A 13,278-nucleotide genomic window follows, 5' to 3' on the forward strand; every position below is an offset into this window, starting at 1 on the left:
TTGATCAAAAAGACGGCAAGGAAACGGCGTTTGTTCCTGCGAGGTGGGTTGGAGCGCGTCACTGTTGTACACGCGCCAGTTTCTCAACAGCCTATTCATTGGTTTTACTTGGATTGGCTGGTGAAAAACCTCATTGATCTTCGATCCCGCTTATAGGCGTAGGCGTAAGCTTACCTCATAGGAAAGGAGGCCCTTTTTCAGGCGGATTAGAAGTAACTGAGCGGGATCTTATCAATCCATATCTATAATCTGCTCGCCAAACTCTGTTTTCCTTCAGATTTCTACATTGCGTCAGTTTCTCCTTTAAAGGCAGCATATCAGTTCCATATCATTATAAATACAAATTGACGATGTTGTGATCTCTTCCACGAAACGATAAGGTCAAAGGTGTGGATTACGTGTACGAGTATGTTCACTATCAATTCTCCCTTATCTTCCTAAAAAGAAGAGGCCTGGGAGAAGACCTTCGTGTCCAAATTTTCTTTCGAGGCATCTTATAGCCTGCCATCTTTGTATACGCACTGTTGCCCTGGGCAGTTTCATTATCCACTGGTTTTACTGAATTAGGGTGCTGGGGAAACCACATGGATTACTGTTGGCTTACTCGCAGACGCTGCGTATGCATAGGGCTTTAGGATGTTTTGTAAGGTGTCCCGTGGGAAAATCTGAACTGGTTTCCCACACCTTTTGTTCTTTGGAACGGTTAATGGGAATTCAGCGTGGACGCGCTCGTACTCGCAATCCACACACACAACAATATCCTTTAGTGGAGAAATCCCGACATCGTCAATTTTGTGGTTTACTACCACTAATCAGTTATTGTAACAATTGAAAAGTTCGATTTTTAATGAACCGCGGGAAAGTAAGATGTTCTATTGATTTCTAATGAGCTGTACACGAGGTTGTTAAATAATTTTATCGGCAAACGTTTTATTTTTTTAACGCAGAATCGCCTTCTTCAGAGCCTGAAATGGGCGATTCAATTCACAATTTAAACGACAAAATCTCTCCACTACTAAACGGATGAATTCAATCCTATTTTTCCCTATTTTTTCAATCACCAACTTAGAGACTCCACAAAATGCTCTTCTCGGATCAGCGACCCACAGCCAGGGTCAAGCTTGTTTTGAGAATTTCTCAATCTGCAGCTTCCAAATAAAGTAAAAAAAAGTATAGTGAAGAGTTCAATAGACAGATTTTTCTCGGTTTCGCTGCCTATACTAAGTCGGTAGCCTTATCTAACAACGGAAAGAACCTAACATCGAAAATTCCGCGCATGCTGCCCCTAAAAGCAACATACCATGAATCTAGTATGAATCTGACGTGGAATGGATTTCTAGTAGAAAAATTCTATATGGGGTCGTAGATTGCAGAAAACCACGTCGTTCCGCTCATCTCTTCGCGATCGTCGTAAGAAACGGCACGGGAATCGCTTTAGTTCCTACGTGGTGCGTTGGAACGCACATCTAGTTCCGTCTCCATCAGCAGTCTATCCAGTTTAATCTACTTTAATTTAGTTTATACGTGAGTTTAGTCGTGAGGCTACGTGGCACGTCCCCGGGTGGCGGATAGGGGCTCTTCGCAGACCAAAAGCGACCTTGTGCTTGCCCAGAGACGGGGGTGGATTCAGGAGATGGACTCCCTCTTTCGGCCCAGCCAGGACTGACTCATGACATCCTTGTATCCCGCACGTCGGTCCGGCCAAAAACCTGCAATCAAGTGACAGGGAGGTGCAACGGAGGCGGTTTGGAGTCGCCTCCAACAAATAAGCTCCACATGTCCACTCGGGTAGAAGGCAAAGTTCTCACAAAAACTCATGGGACTAGAGGCTTGCAACTTGCCCATGGGTTCTAAAATTTTACGCATGTAGTAGTAGTTCACAGTAGTAGAAGAGAATCTACTGATTCCGGAGGAAAACCTGGTACGGTAACGTTAGGAAAGACGGGATTGCAGGAGTCATATAGGCTACCGAAACGGAAAAGAGCTAAGATGGCGAACTGTACTTATATCGCACGCACGCTTGCATCGGGAGCGGCCATCGAAGATCTGATGATACAGGCCAAGAAGATTAAGTACGACGTCATCGGGCTGACCGAGACGAGACGACGTCACAGTCTCAACGCCGTGTATGAAACTGCAGAAGAACTGTTCTTAGGAAAATGCGACAGCAGAGGTGTTGGTGGAGTTAGCGTCCTCGACACGACTATGGCAATAAACATCGACTCTTTCAAACAACTTACGACCCGAATCGGACGTCTGCGGATGAGAAGGTGTGGTCCAACACCAGCTTTGACAATCTTCGTCATTTACGCTTCCACATCAAGCTACAGAGAAGAACAAATTGAAGCTTTCTGTATGGGCCTGGAGAAGTTCTGCAGAGAAGATCATGCCCTTTACAGGGTCATAATTGGCGATGTCAACGCCAAAGTTGGTCCAAGAAGAACGGCTGAGGAACTTCACATCGGGACCCACGGCGTACGACGGAATGAGCAGAGAGAGAGGCTCTCCTAGTTCGTCATGACGACTAAGACTATCCATAGGAACTCGCAATTCTAGAAGCCCTCCTCTCTATAGTGGACGTGAGAGTCACCCGGTGGAGGGTACCGTAATGAAATAGACCACATCATCGTCAAGGAAAGCTTCTGCCTGACGGACGTCGTTCTTGTGCCAAGGTTCTATACGGGATCAGACCATCACGTCTTCCGGGGAAGATTTTCCTCCACAAGGAGAGAAGAGAAAGCCGCCAAGCTCAGAGAACGAAATACCAGAACTATCATTAACTGGGATCTCTTCGCTACGCTATCCAGCTTTTGGAAAGATTCCGCAATGGACAACGTCGACGAGGAATATGACCCTCTCGTTGAGCACCTTCACGACCGCGCGAAGAACACTGAGGAATTTTAAAACCACCAAGAGACTCCTGTTCCTTAAAACTCTTGAGCTGATACGCTAGCGTGGAGCAGCACGAGCCGCAAGGAAACAAGAAATCACGCCCGGGCTCACAATGCTTTGCAGAGAGACGATAAAGGAAGACCTTAAAGAGAGAAGAGCAGAAGTGCTGGCTAAAGCTGCAGAGGCGGGGAATCCGCTATGACCGTCGAGACTTTGCTAGTCGCAAAACAACGATGACTGCTTTCCGGAACCCAAAGGGAACAACCATTGCATTGAGAAGGGGAATGGAGAAAATCATCTACAACTTCTGATCTCTTCGACAGCCATGTCCACTTGCCTCCTCACTATCTGAAGGAATACGGACATTTCATTCCAGAGGTTCTCCCGTCCAAAATACGACATGCTATCATGTCGGTAAGAAATCACACGGCGCCCGATCCCAACGGAGTAAGACCAGAACACCTAAAGAACCTTCTGCTAGTACTCATCAACACCCCGGCGAGGCTCTTTACACGTTACCTGTCCGAATGCAAGGCTCCTAAACAGTGGAAGACCAGCAAGACCGTGTTGTTGTATAAAAAGGGAGATCCACATGACATCGGCAAGTATCGCCCAATCTGCTTACTGTCCATCATCTACAAGCTCTTCACAAGGGTGATCGTTAATACGATTGAAAAAATCTTGGATGAAGTACGACCATGCGAGCAAGCGGAGTTTCGAAAAGGATTCAGCACGATTGACCACATTCACACTGTTTCGAAACTCATCGAGGTATCACGAGAGTACAAGATGCCGCTCTTTCGCACCTTTATCGACTCGAACAAGGACTTCGACTCAGTTGAGACGGAAGCGGTCATGGAAGCCTTGGACAACCAAGGCGTCCCTACGCAGTACATAAAGGTACTACGAGAGTTGTACAGTAACTTCACGACCGGAATTTCGTCATTCTACATGAATATCATAGTTGATGTGAAGAGGGGGGTCGAGGGTGATACAATCTCACCCAAAATATTCACCCTCGAGAACGCAATGCGAGGGTTGGAATGGGACGACATGGGAGTGAAGGTTGATGGTCGGCAGCTACACCATTTGCCCTTTCTTGATGACATCCTACTGATAACACCTAGCATCAGCCAAGCGGAACGAATGCTGACCGAATTCGATGAAACATGTGGATGTATCGGTCTTCAGCTGAATCTGCAAAAGACGATATTCATGCACAACGGATGGGTCTCGGATGCCCCATTCACGCTCAACGGAACGAACATATCCGAATGCACCAACTACGTTTATCTAGGTCGGGAATTGAACATGATGAACGGCTTGACTTCGAGTTGGGCAATAGGAGACAAGCGGCTTGGGGAGTGTATAAGAGCATCGAGGATGTAGTGAAAAAGAAAAGGAACACCCGGCTACGTGCTCACCTCTTCAACACCACCATACTTCCTGCTTTGACCTATGCTTCGGAAACCTGGGCATTTCGCAAGCAGGAACAAAACGCGATGAGCGTCATTGAACGCGCAATTGAGAGAGCAATGCTAGGAGTATCCCGTTTCACGAAGGTGAGGGACGGGATTCGAAGTTCTCTCTCACGTCAACGATCGAAGATTAGAGACGCCGCCGAGTTTGCCAAGAAAAGTAAAATCAGGTGGGTCGGACACAACCATTGGAGCAGAACCGTGAACGACTGGGTTCCTAGCGATATTAAGAACACTACAGCAAGGCCACGACTCGACCAATAGTCAAAGTTCTTCACAAAATCCTTAAAAGAATAATTCGATGCCCTTCGTATTCCACGCGCAAGGAGAAACAACTGGACGAGTTTGGCACGCAGTCGGGACAAATGAAATGATTACCGGCGACCGCTCGACCAGTTCGAAGAATAAGAGGAATCAAGATGATCAAGGTAAACTTACACCGATTTCACAGCCAACACACTTGGGCCGTCAAGCTGCACACTAATAGAGATGTGGGCAGCACTACTGTCTGGCAATTTTTCTGACTTACGATCACGAAAAATGCATGTAATTGATCTTTTTTCGGCCCATCTTGTTAAGGTGCATGAAAATGGAAGTGAAAAATTAGTCTTCCTTGTCCATCTGAACCATTAGGTTTTAGGACGCAATAAAGCCAAATTTGCTCTCACTGTATTTGAGATTGCTTTATACATGAACATGGAAGCTAAGAAAGTGATGAAAATGAGCAATAATAATTTGCTGGGATCAAATCTCAATTAGTCGGACACAACTACTTTGTCTCTTCCTAAGATTTACTTTTTTATTTCACAGATTTTATATAATGTGTAAAAGTTCAAGAACACGCTTACTTACGAAAGTGCAAATTTGAAGAAAGGGTTGTTGAATTACAGATGTTGAAATATTTCTATTTTCTGAAACCTATAAGATATTTTTAAAGACTGAGTGAAGCACATACTAGTATAATAAGAGGAAGAGAAGTAAGGTACATAGATCAAAATACAGAGGAACAACTAAAAAGAAGAACAAAAAATCAGAATTGTGTCTAGACGATGTAATATTGCGCAGGTTCAGCACTCCAGTAAGCCATATTTTTGCAGAAGAGGCAGAAACTTGAAACTACACTTAGAAGGTGGAGATTTCTATATATAATCTCCACCTTTTAGGTATATATATATATATATATATATATCAGTCTGAGCGTCCGGCTAAAGCCGGACTTCAGACTTTCTGTAGTGTTTGCTTCGCTCGCCTTCACTGATAAACGAAAATTAATATTAGTGTTATTAGTTGTATGAAGGGGCCGCGTATACGAGTCTGATTGCTACCTGCACGTGGTGGCCCTGCTTTAACTAAACGCAATCAGGCGTTCGAGTGTACGCATTGGGAACGTACGAGCTATATAACCTGCACTGTTATATGGCGAAAGCTTCCCATACATTGCAAAAAGGTGCTGTCGTCCAGCACACCGCCAAAGCCCATAACCTGAAAGGTCAACTGCCTGAAGGGAGCATGGAATCTTTGGCAACAAACATTCGTTTCGTCACGCTGAACTGCCGAACATTATCGAGTGAACTCCAACAAGCCGCTCTATCCAGACTTCTGCGATATCTCTGTGTGCCTTTTGCTGCACTGCAGGAAACACGCATGAGAGATCGGCCCGTCATCAGCATCGAAAATTACACCATATACTGCGGCGATGCTGATGAGAACAAAGTAGGTGGCTGCGCGATAGCTATGAGGAACGATTACAAGAACCTGGTGGAGGAATTTGGCTCAACGTCGTCTAGATGCGCCTTTCTACAACTGCGGGATCGCAGAGGACGTAAACTCTGGATCGTAAGTGCTCACGCACCTACGGAAACCGCTGAGGACAACAGTAAGGACGCCTTCTATGATGAACTCAATGCGTTGATGTCTAAAATACCAACCCAGCAGGTGGTCATTGTCGGAATCGACGCAAATGCGAAGATGGGACTCGAACAGCAATCCGATGTGCTAGGAAAATGGTACTATGCAACGTAGCGCACGTCGGACAACGGTGACCGTCTGATCGACTTGTGCGAACAGACGGGCCTCATCATCGCTTCCACGTTTAAGAGGAATCATCGACGCCATCAGCTCACGTGGCAGGAGTTAACCATTTTGACGCCTGAAGAGCAGCGCAAGCGGAAGATGAGGACTCTTAAGCTTCAGATCGACTACGTTCTGGCGAGGAACATTCCTCAGTCAGATATCCGAAAATCATGGCTGTTTGGGACATCGCGTTCGACTCTGACCACCGTCCAGTTCTTCTCAGCTTCAAGATACGGTTCCACAAGAGAAGCCGAAGAGTTCCTCTTCAACCGAAAATCGACATGGCAGGTCTGAAAGACGATGAATGCAAAAGAAAATTCCGCCAACATGTGCCTATTCATGTTGGAGTACGAACCAGGAAGAAGCTTAGCGATGCGGACTCCTTCACAAAGTGCGTCCAGGACGCTGCAGGGGAAACGCTCCCGGTTCAGGAAGTTTGCCTTTGCATCTGCGGAAACAAAATCCACATACAATTCTGTATGTGTCGCGCACAGCGCTGGTGACTTCAACCAGGAAAAGCGTCTTAGGAGGAAGCTGCGTCGTCAACTGCAACAAGACGGCGATAACGAGTGGACGTCAAGAGCGATGGAGTTTGAGAAGGCGTGGGAGGACAGGAACCCGCGGAAAGCCTACGCTCTACTAAAACAGTATAGCGGCAAAATGAAAGATGTTCCCATGTCCTCAGCACTGCTAATGGGGTAGCTGTCGGTGAAGCAACCCTTCCAATTTGGAAGGAACACTTCAAGACCTTGCTGAACCGGCTAGCACCGTCAGCTCCTGAACTCGAACACGTTCATAGACCGACATATGCGGTTAACGAGGAGCCACCGACCGAGTCGGAGGTCCTGGTCTGTATTCAGAAAATGAAGAATGGAAAATCTGGTGGAGACGACGGGATTAGCGCAGAAATGCTAAAATATCTTCCTCCGTCTGGGATTCGTGAGATGACAAAGATCATCCGTTCAATATGGATAAACGAAAGGATACCTGATTCGTGGAGACACGCTATCATAATTCCCCTCCACAAGAAGTTATCCGTCACGGACCCTAGGAATTATCGAGGAATCTGTTTGCTGCGTGTTATTAGCGCAGGAGCGCATTATCACGGACCGACTCATTAAACATCGCGAAGAAACAACGCGCGACGAGCAAGCTGGTCTTCGTCCTGGCCCATCTACGATTGACCATGTGTTCATCGTCAGGAGAGTGATCGAAATTTGGCAGCGGTATTCGAAACCAATGCAACTAGCGTTTCTGGACTTTGAAGCCGCGTTCGACTCTCCTCACCGAGGCCGTATTCTCAACGCGCTTCGCGCCGATGGAGTACCAGGAAAGTTCGTTCACTTGCTTGATGACATGAATCAACGAACAACTGCTGCAGTTCGAACACCAGTCGGATGTACAACACCGTTTGAAGTGGTAACTGGAGTAAGACAAGGGGCGGTGGCAGGACCCTTCCTGTTCAATTTCGCCATCGACTACATTATGCGAAGAACAGTCGACCAGTTTCCTGCCGACATTGTCTTAGCACCATCAGGGTGCCCCTTGACTGACCTCGAGTACGCCGACGATGTTGTTATATTCGCGGAAAGCAGTACGAAACTTCAGCATGTTGTCAACCTTGCATCGAAGCTGGCTGCAGCCTACGGACCACGCCTACGCCCTGATAAATGTGGATATGGAATAAATCAGATGTGGATCTCTTCGAATCTCGGGAATCAGGGTAGACGGACAACCGATAGAACTCGTCGATGAGTTCTGTTACCTGGGCTGTATGCTGAAGAACAACGGCAGCTGCGAGAGAGTTGTTCAGCAAAGATGCGCTAAGGCCACTTCTGTATTTAACTCCTTAACGAAATGTCTGTGGTCGACCCCCATCACCAACGAAGTCAAGCTGCGAGTCTACCTATCCGCAATTCGCCCCATCATGATGTACGGATCGAAGACTTAAGCAGCAGCATCAACGATTATGGAGAGGCTTGACTGCACGGAACGAAAGCAGCTTAGACGGCTACTTAGCTACTTTTGACCTAGGGTATGTCACAATGAAGATCTTTACGCAGAAATTGATGTGGTATACCGGCGGATGACACGTGGAAGATATCAACATCTTGCACCGCCTTCGAAAGCGGCTAAAGTAAATCGTCTTCGCTTCTTTGGTCATACATTAAGGAGACTGGCAGATCGCCTTGTCCAACGAGTTCTGAAGAGTTCGTCGGGTTCGAGCTGGAAGAAGCCACCTGGCCGAAAACGGAAGTTCTGGACTGAGGTGGTGAAAGAGGACCTGAGGACACTCGGCGTGGATAGGCAGTTCAGGCGAGACGTAAGGTTTCGCAGAAACCTGGAATATCGACGAATGGATTGATTCTTTGCAAGCTCTCGCAGAAGATCGAGAAGGTTGGGCAGAGCTGTGTTTAAGGACGGCACACCTCGGCGAAGATGCGGGTAATCGCGTCAGGCGATGACATCAGCCCGCCGATTAAGGAGAGAAAAAAAGTTGTATGAAATTGGACATGTGCATCTCCAGCAATCCTTCCTTTTTTACATTATAATTGAAGATTTCATAGTCTTCTTTTTAAACGCGTCAGTTCTACATTTGCAAGACATTCGAGCTTCAGCTTTAAACACTCCTTATCAATATATTATAGACAATATTTAAAAGTATCACGCGAAATATGGGTTTTTCTCCTGTTTTCTATAAACGGTTGTCAAAGAATGGTGTTTTGGCATAAAATGACGTGAAAGACATCATCCTGCTGATAAAGATAACGTTCCACGTCAGATCACATAAACATCCTGCTACTATTTAAGCAGCTGTTTTCATCGCGTTTCCACTTTCTGAGAACGGCATGATACCAACTTAGACCCGTCGCACCCCCTTCCATAGGTATCTGGCGCCGTCGCACCCCCTGCTATAGGTATCTGGCGCCGGTGGACCCGTCGCACCCCCCTTTTTGAATTTCGTGACTCACACACAGACACACACACACACACACACACACACACACACACACACACACACACACACACACACACACACACACACACACGTGACAGAATAAGCCCGTTATTATATACCAGTCTGAATGTCCGGCAAAAGCTGGACTTCAGACTTTCGGTGGTTTTGGCTTCGCTCCCCTTCACTGATCAATGAAAGATAATAGTAGTAGTGTTTTCTGTAAAATTAGATTTGCGTTTTTTTAACAACGCTTTCCTTCTCTCCTTTGTATTATCATTTAAGGCGAAAGATTACGGATTTTTCCTTCTAAACGCGTCAATTCTACATTTGGAGAATATTCTACCATCATACATTTGGAGAATATTCTACCATCACACCATAGAATACTCCTTCGATGCCAGAATAATATAGATACAATTTGAAAGCATTACTCCAAGTATGGGTATTCCCCCTGATTTCTACCAATAGTTATCACAGAATGATGTTTTAACATAAAATGACGTGAAAGACATCATCCTACTGACAAAGATAACGTTCCACGTCAGATCACTTAAACATCTTGCTACTATTTAAGCAGCTGTTTGCATGAGTGCTTCCACTTTCTGAGAACGGCATGCTACAAACTTGGGGCGAAAGAAGGAGGAAATAGGCGGGAGTAGTCATAAAGGTGAAGAGCAACGCGCGCAATGGCCACGGCTATGAAACGGCTTTAACCATTTATGTTTTGCGACATGCACGCGAAGTTATTGCGCATCATTTCGATTCCGCGGGACCCGTCGCACCCCATTTTATAGCTTTATAGCATCGAGAAACCAATTCGACGCAGGTGGACCCGTCGCACCCCCTTCTTGAATTTCGTGACTCACACATACACACACACACGTGACAGAATAAGCCCGTTATTATATACCAGTCTGAATGTCCAGTGATTTTAGCTTCGCTCCCCTTCACTGATCAATGAAAGTTAATAGTAGTGGTGTTTTCTGTAAAATTAGATTTGTGTTTTTTTTAACAACGCTTTCCTTCTCTTCTTTGTATTATGAATTAATTCTACATTTGGAGAATATTCGACCATCAGCTACAAACACTCCTTCGATGCCAGAATAATATAGATACAATTTGAAAGCATTACTCGAAGTATGGGTATTCCCCCTGATTTCTACCAATAGTTATCACAGAATGATGTTTTAACATAAAATAACGTGAAAGACATTCTACTGATAAAGATAACGTTCCACGTCAAATCACATAAACATTTTGCTACTATTTAAGCAGCCAGTTTCTGAGAACGGCATGCTACAAAATTGAGGCGAAAGAAGGAGGAAATAGGCACACGGGAGTAGTCATAAAGGTGAAGAGCAAAGCGCCAAGTGGTTACGGCTATGAAACGGCTGCAACTATTTACCTTTTGCGTCATGCACACTAATTTATTGCGCTCCAATGACCGGGTCCACCGACGCCGGTGGATCCGTCGCACCCCATATTATAGCAATCTGGCGCCGTTGGACCCGTCGCACGCCCTTCTATAGGTATCTGGCTCCGGCGCACTAGTGCAACGCCGGTGGACCCTTCCCACCTCCTTCTACAGGTATCTGGCGCCGGTGGACCAATCCGACGCCGGTGGGCGAGCGTCCGTCGGCGTCGAATTGATGCGTAGTTCATACTTTCTGTGTTGTTTGCTTCGCTCGCCTTCACTAATCAACGGAAATTAATATTAGTGCTATTAGTTTTATGAAATTGGACTCCAGCAATCTTTCTTCCTTTTTTATATTACAACTATAAGCGAAATATTTCATAGTCTTCTTTCTAAACGCGTCAGTTCTACATTTGGAGTACATTCGAACTTCAGCTTCAAACACTCCTTATCAATATATTATAGACAAAATTTAAAAGTATCACGCGAAATATGGGTTTTTCTCCTGTTTTCTATAAACAGTTATCAAAGAATGATGTTTCGACATAAAATGACGTGAAGGACATCATCTTACCGATAAAGATAACGTTCCACGTCAGATCACATAAACATCTTGCTACTATTTAAGCACCCGTTTGCATGCATGTTTCCACTTTCTGAGAGGGGTATGCTACCAACTTGAGGCGAACGAAGAAGGAAATGAACACACGGAGGAGTCATATAGGGTGTAAAGCAAAGCGCCCGTGGCCACGGCTTTGAAACGGCTGCAACCATCTATCTTTTGCGTCATTCACACGAAGTTATTGCGCACTATTTCGACGCCAGTGGACCTGTCGCACCTCCTTCCATAGGTATCTGCCGCCGGTGAACCCGTCCCACCCCTTCTATGGGTATCTGGCGCCGGTGGACCCGTCACACCCCTTCTATGGCTATCTGGCGCAGGTGGACCCGTCACACCCCTTCTATGGCTATCTGGCGCAGGTGGACCCGTCGCACCGCTTCTATGGGTATCTGGCGCACCAATCCGACACCGCAGGACCCGTCGCACCCCCTTTTTCGAATTTCGTGACACACACACACACACACACACACACACACACACACACACACACACACACACACACACACACACACACACACACACACACACACACACACACACACACACACACACACACACACACACACACACACACACACACACACGTGACAGAATAAGCCCGTTATTATATAGTAGATCATGATCATGATCATGATCATGATCATGATATATAATAACGAGTCCCCTTCACGAAATTAGTAGTCACGAAATTCAAAAAGGGGGTTCGACGGGTCCACCGGCGCCAGATACTTATAGAGGCGAGTGTGACGGTCCCATCGGCGTCGGATTGGTGCGCCGGCGCCAAAGAGCTATAGAATGGGTTGCAACGGGTCCACTGGCGTCGGATTAGTGCACCAGCACAACAAAGCTATAAGATGAGTTGCGACGGGTCCCACGGCGTCGGATCCTGCACCGATGCCAGAAGGCCATAAAATGGGTTGCAACGGGTTCCGCGGTGTCGAAATGGTACGTAATAACTTCGTGTGCATGTCGCAAAAGATAAATGGTTAAAGCCGTGGTCACTGGGCGCGTTGCTTTTCACCTTCATGACTCCTCCACGTATCTATTTCCTTCTTCGTTCGCCTCAAGTTGGTAACATGCCGTTCTGAGAAAGTGGAAACGTGCATGAAAACGGCTGCTTAAATAGTAGCAGGATGTTTATGTGATCTGACGTGGGACGTTATCTTTATCAGCAGGATGACGTCTTTCACGTCATTCTATGCCAAAAACACCATTCTTTGACAACCGTTTATAGAAAACAGGAGAAAAACCCATATTTCGGGTGATACTTTTAAGTATTGTCTATAATATATTGATAAGGAGTGTTTGAAGCTGAAGCTCGAATGTTCTGCAAATGTAGAACTGACGCGTTTAGAAAGAAGACTATGAAATCTTTAGTTATAATATAAAAAGGAAGGATTGCTGGAGATACACAAGTCCAATTTCATATAACTAATAACACTAATATTAATTTTCGTTTATCACTGAAGGCGAGCGAAGCAAACACCACAGAAAGACTGAAGTCCGGCTTTAGTCGGACGCTCAGACTGGTATATATATACACCTAAAAGGTGGAGATTATATATAGAAATCTCCACCTTCTAAGTGTAGTTTCAAGTTTCCGCCTCTTCTGCAAAAATATGGCTTACTGGAGTGCTGAACCTGCGCATTATTACATCGTCTAGACACAATACTGATTTTTTGTTCTTCTTTTTAGTTGTTCCTCTGTATTTTGACCTATGTACCTTACTTCTCTCCCTCTTATTATACTAGTATGTGCTTCACTCAGTCCTTAAAGATATCTTATTGGTTTCAGAAAATAGAAAAAAAAATGGTGTAAAATAGGTTAATAGTAAATCAC

The 13,278-nt window shown here is 45.7% G+C and overlaps 5 protein-coding genes across 7 annotated transcripts; all 5 read left to right on the forward strand.

Moving 5' to 3' along the window:
• Positions 1–1,989: 1,989 nt before the first annotated feature.
• On the forward strand, positions 1,990–2,511 carry RB195_010458 (uncharacterized protein; the record flags this gene model as incomplete). Its single annotated transcript, XM_013436530.2, has 1 exon — positions 1,990–2,511. The coding sequence occupies one exon, from the start codon at positions 1,990–1,992 to the stop codon at positions 2,509–2,511; it is 522 nt and encodes a 173-aa protein (XP_013291984.2).
• A 789-nt stretch (positions 2,512–3,300) lies between these two features.
• RB195_010459 (uncharacterized protein) lies at positions 3,301–4,634 on the forward strand (the record flags this gene model as incomplete). 2 transcript variants are annotated; one of them, XM_064191474.1, is made up of 2 exons in its annotated part: positions 3,301–3,964; positions 4,084–4,634. In XM_064191474.1, the coding sequence occupies 2 exons, from the start codon at positions 3,301–3,303 to the stop codon at positions 4,632–4,634; spliced, it is 1,215 nt and encodes a 404-aa protein (XP_064049056.1). The 2 variants fall into 2 exon arrangements, with proteins under 2 accessions (XP_064049056.1, XP_064049057.1); XM_064191473.1 differs by having other exon boundaries at positions 3,301–4,281.
• Positions 4,635–5,786: 1,152 nt separating this feature from the next.
• On the forward strand, positions 5,787–6,392 carry RB195_010460 (uncharacterized protein; the record flags this gene model as incomplete). Its single annotated transcript, XM_064191475.1, has 1 exon — positions 5,787–6,392. The coding sequence occupies one exon, from the start codon at positions 5,787–5,789 to the stop codon at positions 6,390–6,392; it is 606 nt and encodes a 201-aa protein (XP_064049058.1).
• A 221-nt stretch (positions 6,393–6,613) lies between these two features.
• On the forward strand, positions 6,614–8,198 carry RB195_010461 (uncharacterized protein; the record flags this gene model as incomplete). 2 transcript variants are annotated; one of them, XM_064191477.1, is made up of 4 exons in its annotated part: positions 6,614–6,834; positions 6,938–7,141; positions 7,243–7,382; positions 7,495–8,198. In XM_064191477.1, the coding sequence occupies 4 exons, from the start codon at positions 6,614–6,616 to the stop codon at positions 8,196–8,198; spliced, it is 1,269 nt and encodes a 422-aa protein (XP_064049059.1). The 2 variants fall into 2 exon arrangements, with proteins under 2 accessions (XP_064049059.1, XP_064049060.1); XM_064191476.1 differs by having other exon boundaries at positions 6,971–7,141.
• Positions 8,199–8,529: 331 nt separating this feature from the next.
• On the forward strand, positions 8,530–8,808 carry RB195_010462 (uncharacterized protein; the record flags this gene model as incomplete). Its single annotated transcript, XM_064191478.1, has 1 exon — positions 8,530–8,808. The coding sequence occupies one exon, from the start codon at positions 8,530–8,532 to the stop codon at positions 8,806–8,808; it is 279 nt and encodes a 92-aa protein (XP_064049061.1).
• Between the last annotated feature and the right edge of the window lie 4,470 nt (positions 8,809–13,278).

The sequence above is a fragment of the Necator americanus genome, chromosome III (assembly GCF_031761385.1).
Source record: "Necator americanus strain Aroian chromosome III, whole genome shotgun sequence".
Lineage (NCBI taxonomy): Eukaryota > Metazoa > Nematoda > Chromadorea > Rhabditida > Ancylostomatidae > Necator > Necator americanus.